This window comes from Canis aureus, chromosome 1 (genome assembly GCF_053574225.1).
Source record: "Canis aureus isolate CA01 chromosome 1, VMU_Caureus_v.1.0, whole genome shotgun sequence".
In the NCBI taxonomy this organism is placed as follows: Eukaryota; Metazoa; Chordata; class Mammalia; order Carnivora; family Canidae; genus Canis; species Canis aureus.
In genome coordinates, this window is record NC_135611.1 from 92,496,234 (window position 1) to 92,513,753 (window position 17,520).

The 17,520-nt window shown below is 37.6% G+C and overlaps 1 protein-coding gene across 37 annotated transcripts in view; it reads right to left on the minus strand.

The window, feature by feature from the left end:
- RFX3 (regulatory factor X3) overlaps window positions 1–17,520 on the minus strand; it is a 287,131-nt gene that overhangs the window by 41,324 nt on the left and 228,287 nt on the right. For all 37 annotated transcript variants that reach the window (XM_077908536.1, XM_077908547.1, XM_077908603.1 and 34 more), the window contains 5 exons: window positions 16,350–16,462; window positions 11,882–11,997; window positions 11,287–11,441; window positions 7,013–7,110; window positions 3,883–4,032 (listed from right to left, as the gene is read on the minus strand). In XM_077908536.1, coding sequence (XP_077764662.1) covers window positions 3,883–4,032; window positions 7,013–7,110; window positions 11,287–11,441; window positions 11,882–11,997; window positions 16,350–16,462 — 632 coding nt within the window. The remainder of the gene's footprint in view (window positions 1–3,882; window positions 4,033–7,012; window positions 7,111–11,286; window positions 11,442–11,881; window positions 11,998–16,349; window positions 16,463–17,520) is intronic.

A 17,520-nucleotide genomic window follows, 5' to 3' on the forward strand; every position in this document is an offset into this window, starting at 1 on the left:
GAGAGAGAGAGAGAGGCAGAGACACAGGCAGAGGGAGAAGCAGGCTCCATGCAGGGAGCCTGATGTGGGACTCGATCCTGGATCTCCAGGATCAGGCCCTGGGCTAAAGGTGGTGCTAAACCGCTGAGCCACCTGGGCTGCCCAATGCTATCAATTAAATAAAACAGAAAACCAATTATACTATAGTAGAAAGATTGCCTTTTTAAAAAGATTTCTTTATGCATTTTAGAGAGAAAGAGAGAAAGAGACAGTACATGCACAAATAGGGGTAGGGGCAGAGGAAGAGGAAGAAAAAGAGAATCTCCAGTAGACTCCTTGCTGAGCATGGAGCCCAACGTGGGGCTCAATCTCAGGACCTGAGACCATGACCTGAGCCAAAATCAAGAGTCAGATGCTTAACTGACTGAGCCATCCGGGTGCCCCTAGAAAGATTATCTTGAATACATAAGCAAAAGATGAGTTAATTGAGAAGAATGAAGTGGTGAAAAAGATTTATGGATATCCTGAAGAAAACCTTTTAGTACTTCCAAGCTCTTAAGAGCATGATAATGTTGACACTTAAGTGTAATCTCATCGTTTTACATTAAAGCCTTCTTACTTCAAAAGCACCACTCATACACATCCTTTTTACTGAGATCCCCTGTCAAGGGGGCAAGGACAACCTCCAGATGAACAGGACAGCGTGACAAAAGTGGGATGAAAGGTGGAAGAAGGTCGAGAACTCTCGAGGACTCTCCAAAAACCGGGCAAAGCTCCAAACAAAACGAAAGAAAGGAGTTAAAGGTGGAACATACTCCCCTAAGAGATTACTGATTAAGATGAACATAGCATGAGAAAAAAAGGTGTTGGGGAAACAGAGGGCACGCCACTATGTTCCTGGTCGTCTGAGGAGAGGAAAAGTGTCTCGGAGGACAGATGGTGAATCAATACAGGTTTTATGCAGACCCAGGAGAAGTTCAGAGGAAGGGAGAAGGTAGTCTCAGGTGGTGGGTGGAGGATGAGAAGAGTAGAGGTATAATCCACCACTTATATGAAAAGATGTTCTCAGGTTGGTGGTTATAACCCAGAGGAACTCATTTGCATAAATACTATATAGGGCTGCAGATACACAAATACATCAAAAAACCTTTCTCAGATATTATTAGGAATCATTCTTTATGTTTTCTGTTATGTAACTTACTTAACACTTGAAACTACAAGTTGCCTTACTATCTCAGCTTTTTTAAAGCTACTTTTAAAAGGATCTTTTCTGAATGAAGATTTGAAAGAAACATTATGGAATAAATTTTAAGGTAATATGGGCATTTCGTATTCTAACCAAAATCAGTTAACATAAATTTCATTGAACGTTGTAAAGTTAATGGCTTTGCAAACCTGAGAGTCTGTTCTTATAAACATTTTATGTTTGCACGTGTGTATTTATACTTGTTTGTACACAGATATATAAGATACACAGAAAGACAGATTGCTTAAAACTTCACATCACTGGGAGTTTGAGATCAATCCATGAAATTCAGAATGAACTCAACTAATTACTATACCCTAAACTGAATCAACTCCAAATATTACTTTTTGATATATTTAAATCACAAAAGTAGACCAGAACCACAGATTAAAATTTCTAGGAGATGGGAGTAATTCATGGTTTATTTTAACTCAAAGGTATTAGGTGGTTGTTTTTTTAAGTTTTATTGAGATATGATTCTTGTATCATACAATTCATTCGTTTTGAAGTATATCATTCAATGGCTTTTTGTAGAACATTGAGAGTTGTGCATCTATCACCACAATTTTAGAATGTTTTCATTTCCCCCAAAGAACCCTCCCCCATCTATCACCTTTCAATTCCCAGTCCCTAGAACTCAGGCAATTATGAACCTACTTTCTGTCTCCTATAGACTTATCTATTCTGCACATTCCATATAAAAGGAAATCAGGCTCTATGTGGTCCTTTGTGTCTGGCTTCTTGGGCTTAGCACAGTATTTTTCAAAGGTCACTCACAGTGTAGCAGGTAGCAGAACCACATTTCCTTTTATTGCCCAGTAATATTCTACTGTGTGGCTCTGTTTATGTGCTCCACAGTTAATAGGTATATGGGTTGTTTCCACTTCCTGGCAATAATACGAATAATGCTGCTACAAGCATCCACGTACAAGTTTCATGTGGATAGGATTTCATTTCTCTTGGTAGGTACCTAGGAGTGAAGTTGCTGAGTCACACCGTAACTCTCGAGAAACTGCCAGACTTTTTTCCAAAGTGGCTGCATTTGACATTCTCATCAGTTGTGTGTGAGGGTTCAGTGGCGTGCCCTTCATTTCCCCCCTATATCTTTTGTGTTACTTTTCATACTGTTCCTTTTAATCAGTAACCTCTTTTTTTTTTTAAATTTTTATTTATTTATGATAGTCACAGAGAGAGAGAGAGAGGCAGAGACATAGGCAGAGGGAGAAGCAGGCTCCATGCACCGGGAGCCCGACGTGGGATTCGATCCCGAGTCTCCAGGATCGCGCCCTGGGCCAAAGGCAGGCGCCAAACCGCTGCGCCACCCAGGGATCCCCCAGTAACCTCTTTCTTAAGGTAGCATATTCCACCTTTAACTCCCTTCTTTCCTTTTATGATTAGCTGTCTCATTATACTGAGTTTAGTGGGTAAGAAGCAGGATCCCACTGTGGTTTGGAGCTGTATCTCCCTGGTGGCTAATTATGTTCATTCTCTTTTCAGGTGCTTATTGGCCATTTGTATACCTTCTTTGGAGAAATGGCTTTGTAGATCTTTGCTCTTTTCAAACTGGACTTTTTCTTTTTTTATTAAGATTTTATTTATTTATTCATGAGAGACACAGAGAGAGAAGCAGAGACATAGGCAGAGGGAGAAGCAGACTCCCTGTGGGGAGCTCGAAGTGGGACTCGATCCCAGGACCCTGAGATTACTCCCTGAGCCGAACACAGATATTCAACCCCTGAGCCACCCAGGCGTCCCCCTGTCTTTTTAAATTGTGTGTTTTTTTTTTTTTTTAATCATATACATGATTTGTAAAAATTTTCTCAATTTTATCAGTTATTTTATTTTCTTGCTGGCCTCTTGAAGCACAAAAGGTTTTCATTTTGATTATGTTCAGTTCAAGTATTTTTTTCTTTCTTTTGTTGCCTGTGCTTTGAGGAATGCAATACTTTTATATGGTAACAACTAGTCTCATTACTTTAGTACCTGAAATAAAATATTTGTGGGATTTCATAATAATATTCCTAAATTAGCTAGGTGGACTTTAAAGTACAAGTGTATAGTTTGCTCACAGGTTAAAATCTTTTTTTTTTTTTTTTTTTCATTTGGATGAACAAAGTAGACAAATATATTGTTCCTAATTCTTTTCAAATAAATAGAAATTTACTGGGCATTCTGAAATAGAGGTTCTAACTGTTCTTAGTTCTTTCAAGGTGAGACACTATTAAAAACATGTATCTCTTGTGTGTCACAGTGTAAAAGACTTCATGTATTACTAAATATGTCAACAGGAATCCAAGATAGGCGTTATAAGGTAGGAAAAGGCAAGCCCAGAGCAGGTAAGTAATTTGTCCAAGATGCCACAGCTAGCAGATGGAAGAGTTCAACCTCCATGACTGTGACTGTCCTGACTCCATTAACTATTTAGCAAACCCTGCTGACATGTTGCATCTAAACAATACATCTTAGCCAACTTTAACCACGAAACAGAGCAGCAGTAAAGTAGCGGCTAAGTCAGACTCTCCTCTTTTAGGACACCCCGAACAAAGATGTTGTCTGTGCACTGACGAAACTTAGGCAAGAAATATGATGATCCTCGCGAAGAAGGAAAAACTGGGTGTCTTTTCTTCCAAGACACATTTTGAAAGAAAACCGAGTACCTGGACATTGGCAAAGTCAACACGGTTGAGGTCATTGAGCATCTGGTTGATCTGGGAAGTGTTCTGGAGCACTGCACGAGCTGCCTGGGCCAGGTGATTGAGCGATGTGTATCTTCGCAGAGTCTGGGCAAAGGCACTTACAGCGGCAACCTGGAAAAAAAGTCCTATCAAAACCAAGTAGTTTTCTCTCCAGTCCAAGAAACCACTGAAATCTTCACATCTTTCTTCCCTGGCCAAAATAAATGCTTTGTTCTGATACTTATTCCACATTCGCTTCATGTGAGAGCTTACTTGTAAGTTATAGCATTTAAATCTCTAAGCCAAGTATTATTTTCCTTTTGAGTAGGTAGAGGTCAAGACTAAAACAAACTCCCATGTTCTTTGACATGAGTGTAGCATTAATTAAACCAGTCTTGCAAGAAATGACTTCTTGGTCTAGGGAAGCAGGAAAAATGTTGATTATCATTTCTCTTTTATACTCTCTGCAGGACAGGCAATACAAACTCGGTCAATACAACTTTTCCTCTTTTTAATTTGGAAAACCAAATTGTACAGTCTCACTTTTTTAAATAAAGAATTGTCTACTATTGAGAGTACTTTCATTCAGATTCACTATTATTGCTTTTATTTTAGAGAAGGTGAAACAAGAGTATTCGTAGCTTTTCTTAGCATATACATAGCCAATAAACTTGTCAGACATAAGCACCAAGAACTCTTTTTCACGATCTGAATTTACGTAGAAGAGCCATCCAGGATTTCTCCATTTGCCCCTCAACATCTACTTTCCCTCTTTCTCCATCTGCTCTGCCCAGGAAGATGACTTTGAATGGACTATGTTTAACCATTTCCCTTACATTCTAGCTTTCACTTGGGTTTGGCCAATGGTAGGCACTGGGAGGAGACAGAAGGATAGGGGAAAAAAAGGAGTAATCAAAGTATTTATCCCCCTACCACCTCCACTCTCTCCCCGTTTTGGCAAAGCTTGCTTCTGTGGACTAACGCCACAGTCCTTGAAGGAAGGAGAGGATATCCTACTACCACAGCTTTTCCCTCTTTCCCCTTGAGACCTTGGGATACTCAGGACTGCTCACTGTTGCTACTGCTGGGGTGCTTTACCAGTCTTCCAGGTTTTTTTTTTTTTTTTTTAACTCTGTTCGCATCTTTGGGAATAGACCCTTCCTAAATTCTTTTCAAGTATTCTCCCTTTGGATATACCATTTGCTTCCTTCTGAAAGTCTCAATGAAATACGTTATATTGAAAGATACCCAAGATAATATGTTAAAAAAAAAAGTCTAGGTAAATATCTAAATCTCATGGAAATCTGTCACATGCACCATAAATCTAACGAGCATTTTAACATACTTATAGGAATAGATGGTATGCCATTAAATCATGATGGGTCTGTATGAAGTAGCTGATTCAACAGTCCTGTACAGGGTGTTCACAGGTCAAAGGATGCTTTCTGTCTTGATAGTGAGATGTTTCAGGACTATGTGGAACTTGGAAGAGGTCTTATACTTGTTTCCATGTCTGTGGTTTTTATTAACTGAGTACATACTATGTGCCAGATGCCATATTCAGTGCCTCACCATATGTTGCCTTAATTCACATAACCATCACATTAGACACATTAGACTTAAAGGGGTTAAGCAGCTGGCTCAAGGTTACACAGAAACTATGTTCTGGTGGTGGGATATGTTTGATAACCATGGCCAGTCACAACCTAACTATGCTCTTTCTTCTTTCAGAGTAGATTATTTTCATTGATTGAGTGCTCAGCTGGAAAAAAGACTGCACATCTGTGATAAAAGAAAAACAGAAGACACCCTCCCTCCAAGGCAGATCATCCAAATCAACTCTGGGGATTGATGATATTGGCCAATATTGCAGTTAGATTGCTACCACATTCACTTTGATGATACTGGGAAGGAAGGTGCTTCTAGCTCTTTGAAGTATGAATGTAAATATGACTGACTTTGTAATTGGAAAGCATTCCTATAACCGTCATAATCAAATACTACCTTCTTACCTTGCCCACCTCAATGTGGCACTCTAGAACTTTCTGTAATGATGGAAATGCTCTATATACATGCTGCCAAATATGGTAGCCACTGGCCGCTTGGAGTTATGGAACACTTGAAACACAGCTAGCTCGTGTGGCTGAAGAACTAAAATTTTAATTTAATTTAAATTTCAAATTCAAATTAAATAGCCCCTGTGGCTATCCTCACAGTTCTGGCCGCATAGCTCTAGAGCAGCAATCTAAGGTGAAATATTCCTTCTGCGTGTTTTTTGTTTGTTTATTCCTGTATGTTTTAGGAAGTCTTATTGCAAACCTTAGGTCAAAGCAGAAGGAACTGGGAGCTACTTATGTTCCCAAAGAGACTTGTCAGCTACATGAACTTCAACCTATTAACTATATCCCCAAATTGAAAAGACAATGGGTGTATGGATGAAGTGGATAGAGTCATTGAGAAAAAGCCAGGAATGTAATTTTTGGTACAAACTTCAGACAGAATCAGTCCAATCTTGCTATAGGATATGTTCACAGATTAACCTAAAGTAACGAGGTGAGCAAGGGGTAGAGAGCACAGTTCATATCTATAGCTGAACAATCCACATTCCTGATAAACACTGATCAATTATAAGATAATTGCTCACTTTAAGAAATGATACCTTGATTCACAAAAGCATTCTCTAGTGTTAAAAAAAATCCTGAAAATCAAAAGAATATTAATTTACATAAACGTTTCACAATATAATGAATATAGTTGAGGACTTCAAAACTCTAAAACTCCCTCAAGTGGAAACTGTTTGAACATTCTAGGCTATTCTTTTTAATTTTTGTGATGAAGCAATTTGAAAAACATACTTTGGAAAAGGGCTTGGAAATACACGCCACTTAAAATGTTCCTCTAGTTTCTTCAAAAGGAGCATTATCAAACACTACCTCTTGTGCGGGTTCTTGATTACATGGTTATAAAGCACAAACAAAAAACCAGTTTGAAAAGTTTAATACATTCCAGTATCAACCTTGTACATGATAACATTTGATAGGACTGATATAAAATTCACAGCTCAGAACAGATTTCTAAACACAGAAGAAAAAGCAAACACATATGAACTTACCTTGGTTTGTATCATTCTCTGTGGGATATTGTTCATGGCATTGGAAAGCCAACCTTCAAGGCTTTTTGCAAAATTTCGAATGGCTTGGGTCAAGGCACCTAAATGTTGAAGAATAAAAGCAGAACGAAAAAGACACCAAAGAACATTAATCTTTATTCCAGGAGAAGAGAAAACATGTGTACATAACATCTGAAATAGCACAGAACTTCTACTGTCCTCATTGATGAGACTTTTTTTTAGCATAATTCCTAACTTTGAAAGCATCCAAGAAGTATATTTTGGGCTTTTTTTTTCTTTTAAAGCTCTTTTGTTCCCAGATATTTATGACAGTTCGTTGGGAAATGAAAACACTCAAACATTTTTGCTTATAGCAACATATACCAGTTGTGAATATACTTATGGAATTCTCTGCCTTAGACCAAAACACTCTTCTCATTAGCAGCTTTATGCTTTATGTATTTTCTTTATAAATTCTTCATCTTGATTTTTCAAGCTCTTAATCTATTTTTCTTTCTTTAGTTAAAAAGAAAACAATGCAAAGCTTTCTCCCTTTCTCTACACATATATTCATGATAGAACATATTAATTAGAATAGTTATCTCTTCCACTTGTTGAAAAGTAAAGTAAAAGTTAAAATTGTCTGACTTGAAAATTTTGGACAACTATTCTCCGTTTCACTTGCTAGGTAGAGATAAAATATCAGTGTGATAAAACTGCTGTCCCAGAGACCACTATTCTTAAGATATTCCTAAAATAGACCATTCCATATTCTGCACCTATCTGTTAAGACCTGAAAGAGGACTGGGTCCCACGAGAGTAGCTTTTATGGTGGTCATAAAAAGACTGGAAGGATCATGTTATCAGGAATCACTAACAACTATTTTATTTTTATTTATTTTTTATTTTTTATTTTTTTTTACTAACAACTATTTTACAAGAAGGGATCTGCTTCCTGAGACTGCTTTATAATAAAAACAGAACTCTCCGCTTCTTCAACAAGTAATTCAGTCAATAGTATTTTACTTCATCTGTTCCCAAAGTTCCACAGTGTAGGGAGCAGTTTCAGACCTTTTAAATAGATAAGTGTTTGAAAAACCCACAACGTGAAATTAAGCTCTGTGGGTTCCCTTTAATGTGGCAGGCATTATAATTTGGACTCTCCTATAAGAAACACGGAAGTAACCTTTTTCTCCAAAGCTCCCAAGAATATTAATATTGATGCTGGGATTAAATTTCTTGGTTTTTCTTCCTGTGCTCAAATGAGTCTGGCATGCTTCTCTATTACGTTTGGTAAAGCAGGCTTAGAAATAATTTAGCCTGCTCAAGTTGCTTGTGAAAGATACAGATTTTACTAACCCAATCATAAAAACAACTGTTTTTTAAAATCACTTCTTTAACTGATCAAATGACAGAAGAGAGGATGAAATGACTAAATTTTGATTAGGAGAACTACTCAAGAAGTATCAACTCTTAACCATGACAATCATCTACTGGAAACACTGAGTTGGAAATTTCTTGCGTACTAATCTTGTGAAATTTCCGAAGCTTCCCACTTAAGCCAAAAAGAAAAAAGAAAGAAAAATATTTTTCTGCTGTCTTATGTACTTAGAACCATGGAGGGCAGGCATGAATGGAAATGAAAAAGAGAGAAAAAAAATTTAACGACCCTTTTTGAAACTCAGGAAAATTCTGTTCAAGATTCATCTTGGCTATCTATATTTGGCAGGTTTTCTACTCTTAATATATAATAATAATTTGATCTGCATTAAAAAAAACAAGAACTAAGAAAAATTACTTTAAAAAATATTTAGTATGGGTCTCGTTTTATCTAGGCAAATTTGATACTAGGAAGATTACAAGATAAAAAGATGTTCTGTACATCAAATGACTGAGAGTTTTTACTTTCTTGTACTAAATGACATTTGGGACCACCTTGCCATGTACTCATAATTGTACATAAGTGTTACCAGTTGAGTTCTTATACAATTCTTACACTTAACAGTTTTTCGTTTTCAGATAAATGTATTTTAGAATATAGTAGCTTCAAGCTGACTTCAAATTAGTGTGATATGCAGACTTTTTTTTTTTTTTTTTTGGCTATAAAAAGGAATCCCATCTGGACAGTAAATGGTAGAGTGAAGTTCTAGTAGCCAGGAAAATATAATTTTTAAAAATAAAATTAAGTTTGTTCTCTCTATAGGGATTCATGTCAGATCAAATTGTACAGATTGACTCTGACAACTTTTCCTCATGAATGGATGGCTTAAAATTTAAAACCATTCCAAAGATAACTTGTCTCAACCTGCTTGTGATTAATATTAAAACGCACACGATCAGAAGATAACTATTTGAGCTGTATATTAAGCTTTGTTTTGTTAAGTCTTGTTATAGAATCAGAATTACATTTCCAAATGTACTTTGTAGGGGAGCACATTAATATCCCTTGTAATTTCACAGAAACTCAAACTATGGTCATCTGAAAATTCCTGAATTTGAGTTGTCTGCTAAACGTAGAGACAGACTTCTTGACAGAATAAATTGGCTTTCAAAGCAAAATTTGCAAAAACAAAAACAAAAATCAAGTGTATTGTGTACTTAAAATTATGAGGCTGATAGTCAGCTAAAATTGATACGTGATTTAGGTTAGGGAAATGTTGACTTCACAAGTCCTGACAAAGCAAAAGACTTCAGAATTGTTTAATGAATATTGATGTTGTTGATTTGCCTCAAACAAGAAAGAGCCCACTGACATCTCTTCTTGTATCTCATGAGAGAAATGGTACTTGGGGGGTAAGATGTCACAGGTTAATGAGCCAACCCTATGAAACTTCTCTTAAATATCTCTAGAGATTATTACTCAGAGCACAGGGAGCAAGGCAAAAACAAGGAAAATCAAGATTCTGGAACATAAATTGGTAGAGAATTTACACATGGAAACTTTCCATGACAACATCACTTTTAATCAATCGACAGTCAGGAAACCTGGTATAGATAAAGTGGAAAATATTAGCAATTTATAAAAATGTGAGACAGTGACAGTTGGAATTCTTTTTTTAAAACTCATTTCTAGATAAATTTATGTGTGTTCATTGTTATTATATGTAAATGAGCGTCTAAGCCTCTATTTCAAGATGGTGGGAAACATATGAAAGCACTTGTATCTTTCACTGTTGTTTATCATATTTAGAAAAAAGAAAGTATAAACATACAAACACTGGTATCTTCACCTTTTCTTTTACTAAATCCCTGCTTAATATTTTGTTATGATTCAACATAAATCACCTGTGAACAGGGTACTTTAAGTACGTGGCTGGCAATTTCACAAGCTATAAGACTGCTTTCATCTTATTAATGTCACTGTAGAGTTAAAATTCTGTCCCATTTCTTTAAAAGTTAAGGTCACGAGTATGTGCTCATAAAGATGTTGGCATAAAATCCTTTCAACTGCCTCTGACACAAGTATCCATAGTAGCATTTATATTGACACTTGCAGAAAATAGCTTTGTTGGCTACAAGATAGTTTAATAAACACCATCACCGAAAAAAAAGTCATCTAAGTTATCTATGTAATTCCTATATTGTTTCATGGTGGGAATATAACACTCGTCTAGTTATATATATAGAGATTTTTTTGCTCACAATGCCAGTTAACCATTACTGTTAATGGAAACTGCATTTGTAGTTCTCAACATGATGGAGGTGACAAAGTAAATGCTTTTATACAGGAATTCAACTTTAGTGGAAACCAAGATAAATTCATTTCAAATCAAAAGCAACCATGAAAGAGGCTGGTCTCGCAATTACAGATTTCAAAAACTTTTGGCTTTATGAAGGAAACTGTGTCCTTTGGTAGAATAATCTATACAAGGCTGCCTGGCCTGGGAGTGTTCTCGCAATTAGTCACTGGGGCTGTCACAACTATAGGTTGTCTTTTCTATCGAAAAGAAAATGAATGATTGGAAAACAGATCCTTTTTTTGCCCCTGTCCACTACAGTTCTGCTCTAGGCTACTCTCATGCAATGCTCTTGTGTTGCATGTCTTGCTCTATTTTGTTTGGCAAATCTAAATGAGATGAGAATCACCCTGGATTGCAACGTCACTTTCCCAAATTTCTCGGGTGGAACGTATGAGAACAAAAGCATGTTTTGTTCTATTTTGTTTGGCAAATCTAAATGAGATGAGAATCACCCTGGATTGCAATGTCACTTTCCCAAACTTCTCGGGTGGAACGTATGAGAACAAAAGCATCCGTACTTGTCTGCATTTAACTTACTAGGAATAGGTCTAAGCACGTCGGGGATGAGAATCTCCACCAAAGCCTGGTACATCCCATGGTCACAGTTACACATCCATTTCAGGATAGACTCATGTTTGCACAGAGTTATCAGCTTTGCTTTCGGAAGTCGACTTTCTATTTCACTCAGATTGCTGGTGTGAATAAATGTAGCAAATGAATAGATGGCAAATGAGGATAAAAAAGAAAATGGACTTTAAAAATAGTTTTAGTTTATCAAATATCACTGAGGTTAGAACTATACCACCAATGCACTGGTGCCATACGGCTGGATATATATATAACACTCCCCCAGAGCTGCCTATGCACGTTAATACTTTCTGACGGTATGAAAGGCACATATGATACTCATTCCATGAGGATGAAATAGCTCTACCACAGTCCCCCAAATCAATAAAAATGGGACTACAACACACACACGCTGAAACCTCCAGAGGCCGGTTTGTGGTTCATTTCAATCTATTCATTTAATGTTATCAGGTCAGGTTCACAACTGGTATACACATCTCTAATTTATTAGCTGTGACATCTACTCAGCCATGGAAATGAATTGGAAAAGCATATTGATTCTGACCTTGATTCAGTGATGGTAGTGCCGTCAGTTGGAGTAGAAGGAGAATAGCGCCAGAATGTTTGCCACAGTTTTTCTATCAGGCTAAACTGAAGATTCACAACAACGTCCAATATTGCCTACAAAACAGAACGGTTATCGGCATCACCTGACGATGCTTCCTACAGGCATGGGTGAGGGGTGCATTCCGCATTGGGATGGAAACGGCAAGGACACCTCAGGATGCCCAAGCTATATGGTGAAACTGGAGTGAATTTTGCCAATGGAAGCAGGTGGACCGAAGAGCTTAGGCAGGGAGCATGTAACTCTGGAAAGATGAATGGGATGATGTGTATCCCTCCCATCACGGCCACATGTCCTTATGTTAACCTCTCTTTTTTCTCACTTTCGTCCCTTCCTCTCCATTGTCTTCTCTTACTCTGCTGCCATTCATTCACACGCTGCTTCCTTCTGCCACCACGCTGCTACCATACTTCCCATTCTTAGACCGAAAGGGACACAGTCCCCAGTGGCTCAGGGGTGCCAATGGCCATCAAAGAGGGCAGAAGGGAAGGGTGTGAGGCTGCCTGCCTGCAGGTGGCAGAGTCAAGACTAAATGACCCTGTCCCAGGGCCACTGACCATGATTCTAGAGTGTCCCCAGGCCACCAGAGGCTGGGGGAGGAACTCAATGAGGCTGGCCTTCAGAAGACAGCCACCTGTCCAGGCAGGAAAAGGGCACCTCTTTGGTCAAGCCATGCTTTCACTTCCATCCCATCTCTGCTCATTCCCTTTAGAGAGCAGCTTTAAGACTCCCCCTTCTTCTAACCTTGGGGGCAGGGCCCTCATCTCCTCCTTCTGCTTCATTTTATCTCCCAGAACCATTTCCCAGCTGCATCAAAGACATTTTATTTTTTGATGATGCTAAAATTTGCCCCCTTCATTAAATTTTGATGATCATATTTAATTTCACCCTGCCATCGCAATTAGTTTATAAATTCGCCTTCAGATAAAAGCAGTCAAAAAACCAAAGAATAACTTGTTTGTGCAAAGAACATGTGACTCTGTGATTATTCTGAGCATAAAAGACAGAAGTCATCACCATAATGTGTTTGATGTCATGAGCACTGAGAATGAGCCCAGGTAAAGCAGCCCCATCGAGATCTACAAAGTTCCTAGAAGCAAGGAGACAACAGGGGGCAATCGAGAGACTCAATGTGGGTAGTTAAGGCAAAAGGAGGAAACTTAACTTCATAATTCTAGAGTCTGTGCCACCCATATAAATCTGTGGCCCTCTGTATGATACGGAGAATAACTGATGTTCTATAGAAGCACACTCTGAGACAAATTCAAACACTAAGGAAAATGTGTTTGGGGGCATGTTAATTAACACACTCCTCACTCTTTGATTATTAGTAACAATAAAGATGCAAGTGTAAGCCTGGAAGGTAAAAGGCAGATAGATGGCCCTCCTCCCAGGCAGAAATGTTGTCAAAGGGGCAAATTACTATTTTTTCAAGATGTATTTATTTTGAGAGAGAGAGAAAGAGAGAGAGAGAACATGAGTGAGTGAGTGCAGGGAGGGACAGAGAGAGGGGGAGAGAGAAACTTTAGCAGACTCCGTTCTGTGCTGACCATGGAGCTGGACAGAGGGTTCGCGCTTACGACCCCAGATGATGACCTAAGCTGAAACCAAGAGTCAGACACTCAATCAACTGCACTACCCAGGCACCCTGAGGCAAATTATTATACTGCTTTCTCAGTTGTACCTTCAGCACATTCCAAGAGCTATCTATTAATAAAACAACTACTAATACCATATATAATACCTACATATCGCTATCTGTGAGATTGCTGTAAGAATGCTAAGCTTTTTTAAAAATAAAACCAATTACTGTTGCAGCAACTTTTCTTATAACAAGAAAATTATACTTGTACCTTCCATAAAAAAAACTAGGGAATCTTATGAAATAGCTTTGATAAGCAAATTGTGAGAATTCCAAAAACAGGCAAAAAAAGGTATATTAATCTTCCTTAAAAACATTAACTATATGGAATATGAGAAAGATTAGGCAAGGGAAGAATTCGGTGCATCTTAAATTCAGTATCTCTCCAAATTAAGTAATCTCAAATAATTGCTTTGAAAAGGACATTCACATCAGTCTCACTTGAGACATTTCTACAAATGAATAAAACATTTTACCATTTGTCCACCTACTTTCAAATATGTTCAGACTAAAATATATAGGCAAATGTATTTTTAAATAATCCTTATTGTACTGGCTTAGGGCAAGTGGCTATTTACAGGATGGGATATGGGACTGAACACCTGTACTTCAAAAGTTTGGAGGTTCAGGATGAAGAAATAATTAGGATTCTTATTTCATATATGCTGCTTGTGCCTCACAAGCGACGGCATGAATGCCGGTAACTGAAATAAGTGGGGATCATTCTAGGGACTGCTCTTTCCCACATATACTGATTACCATACGCGTCCATACCTCTTCATATAGACTATTCCTGAATGTTGGTATGTTAATGAAATTTTTGTAATCCAAAAGATAATTTCATCTTTTGTCTTATTGGTGTTTTCTACTTAGAATAAGCTTACTGTACATTCTTCAGTAATATAAATAATCATGCTCCAATTTATATTTTGAACAAACAAAAGAAACTTAACCCAAATTTTGTTTCTGTAGGTTGGCTTGCTTAAAGCAAGATGCACCTGAGCACAGAGAAATGAGAAACTGCTTAGAGAATCTTTATATATATCTTTATTGAATATACATGATATTCATGTACAAAGAAAGACTTTTTTTTTCTAGGTACATAAGGCTCATCCAGAAACCCTCTAATGTTGGGAGAAGTGCAGTAGTCCAAGAGAGATGAATATTAAGTGTCTTTCAACATTCCAAGAAATTCTGGGAACAAATTGGCAGGACATGTTGAAAAACACTTTTGGCACATGGTTTGTTAATAAAGAGAGAACTCGCCCTTGGTTGTTAATAATCCAGCACCCTTGACAAGCACTCGGATTCACTCAAGCAGTTTGTATTTCTGGAGTGGGAAAAAAAAATCTGTGAATGCTATGAGCTGAGACTTCTCACTGCATACTGCATTGTCAGCAGTCAGGACGACTGCCCATGAAACCCAAAGGAATATCTTTTACTCCTAAGCAGATCACAAATAGCCCTGGAATAAAGCTACTCAAATTCTAAACAGTATTCCTCTTTCAAAAGGAGAGGCACTTAAAATAATTCTTATTTCAGTCTGTTAGCCTTTCTACCAGGTGAGCTGCAGGTATATTAAAACGCTGGCTCTGAGGGAGTTCACCTCCTGGAGACAATGAGCCAGTTCTGGTGGGGAATCCTCAGGAAAGGAGTAGAAGCAGAGATGGAATAATACCAAGAGAATCTTTAATAACCACAAAAACAAAACAAAACTAGCCCCATAATAATCCCTGGAAGGAACATCTAAAATCCTTCATTAAACATTTCTAAATAGTATCTTTTTCCTTTTTTTTTCTTAAAGTTTAATTATTTATTTAAGTAATTTCTACACCCAGTGTGGGGTCGAGGTTAAAAGCTGCATGCTCTCCTGAGCCAGCCAGGCACGCCTCCAGAAAATATTTTTGATAGAAATACACAATTATGGTATAAAATTCAAAAGGTCAAAAGGGATTTTGAAAAATTAGGGGCTCTTCCCCCAACTCCCAGTCACTCAGTTTCCTTCACAAAGGCAACCATTAAGACATTAACATTTTGTTCTTTCTGCTGGAAAGATTTGTATACATGTTGTTTTTCACTCAAATGATACTATACTATATATGCCTGTTTTATATCTTGCTTTTCCCTCAAAAATAAATCCCGGAAGTTAGTCTACATTAGTACATTTAGAAGGGTCTGTTTGTTTTAATGGCTGCATAGTATTCCACTCTAGAGACTGTATCTTTTTTTTAAAAAAAGATTTTATTTATTTATTCATGAGAGACACAGAGACACAGGTAGAGGGAGAAGCAGGCTCCCTGATGTCAGACCCCAGGACCCTGGGATCATGACCCGAGCTGAAGGCAGAGGCTCAAACACGGAGCCACCCCAGCGTCCCTGTACCATGTTTTATTTATTCAGTTCCCTTTTAGATGTTGAAACTATAACCAATCTTTCGCACTAAAAACAATAATGTAGCAACTTTCCTTGTACACATATAATGTCTCCACCCATATTACATATTTTCTAGGGTAGGTACCTAGAAGGGGAATTGCTGTGTCAAAGGATTTGGATCAGGATAGGCTAAGAAGATGGGCAGTGAAATTTATTCTCCCTTTCCCACAACCCTCATTTCTTCAGACAAGAAGAAAGATGAACTTCTCAGTGTTCAAAGATATATATGAACTAACTTCTCCTGTCCTCTAGGAATTAGCTGGATTATTTTGTTTTTAGCAAGTTGTCTGGCAAAACTTAGCGTGCATTCCTACTGCGTTTGAAAAAACTTACCTCACAGTGCTCTCGATAAAGACTCTGCAGTGACTTGATATCCTCAAAGGTAGTACCATCTGGCAGAGAAGAGATTTCAACTTCTCCAAACTCTGGAAGTGCTCGAGATGCATCTGTTGCCATGACAACACAACAGAAAAAAAACTATTGTGGATTGTGCCAATTACAGATTAATGAGGGGAAATTTTAAATAGACTAAAAAAAGGTGGGGGGAGGGGAATGTGAAGACCAGAGGTCCAACAATTAAGAACTTTTCATAGTGTTTTTCAAACAAAATATAGCAACATCAGTACAAAAGAATAGAGGAAGAACTTGAAAACCATGGAGGAACTAAATTTTCACTATGATTAATACTAGAAATAATATACCATCGTGTCTCCCAACGGAGGGCCCCTATTAAAAGAAAGGTACCTCGAGCTGGCCAGTATCAATTATACTAATTTCATTATTATGTTACTCAAGAATATATAAGAAAAAAAACCTTAGCTTTAAACTCATGATGCTCATGTACCTTGTATCATCATAAACCAAAAAAGCTATGGAATGAGCCCAAATAAAACTACAAAAATCACATTAAACTAAACAACGTTATTTTGATATGATGGATGATGCCAGTGTCCTATAACTAAATTACCTCTTGCAACATGAATATGGTATTAAGTGCCATGGCCCAGATCTTTTGGGTTTGACAGACCTAGACCAACAGGTATTTTGTGGTGGCTGGTTCTACCATTACTCTTCTATATTCAAATGAGCTGTGGAACTTTCCACTACACAGAGCTTGGGATGAATTACATAATTTATGTAATTTACATAGTAAGTTTCTCCCTGTTCTTTTCTCACTAGCTAGCTCTGGACAATGAACACCATGCACTTTGATGCCTACTTCATCATGAATTCAAATATAAACATGTAAACTAAAATTGCAGGACAGTATTTGGTCTCCTCTTCTAGATAATCCAGAACAGGCTTTTATTATTTCTTTACAGATTTTAATAGAAGTAAAAACAGAAAATTAAAAAAGAAAAAAACAACCCAACAACTCTCGTTGACAGCTCAAGACTCTAAAGAGTACACACAAGGACTCCAGTTTGGGAAATGTTGCCAGAACGTTTTCAACTTCAGCAGCTATTCTGACTTGAGAGTCCTTTTCAGCTGTTTGTCAGAAAGC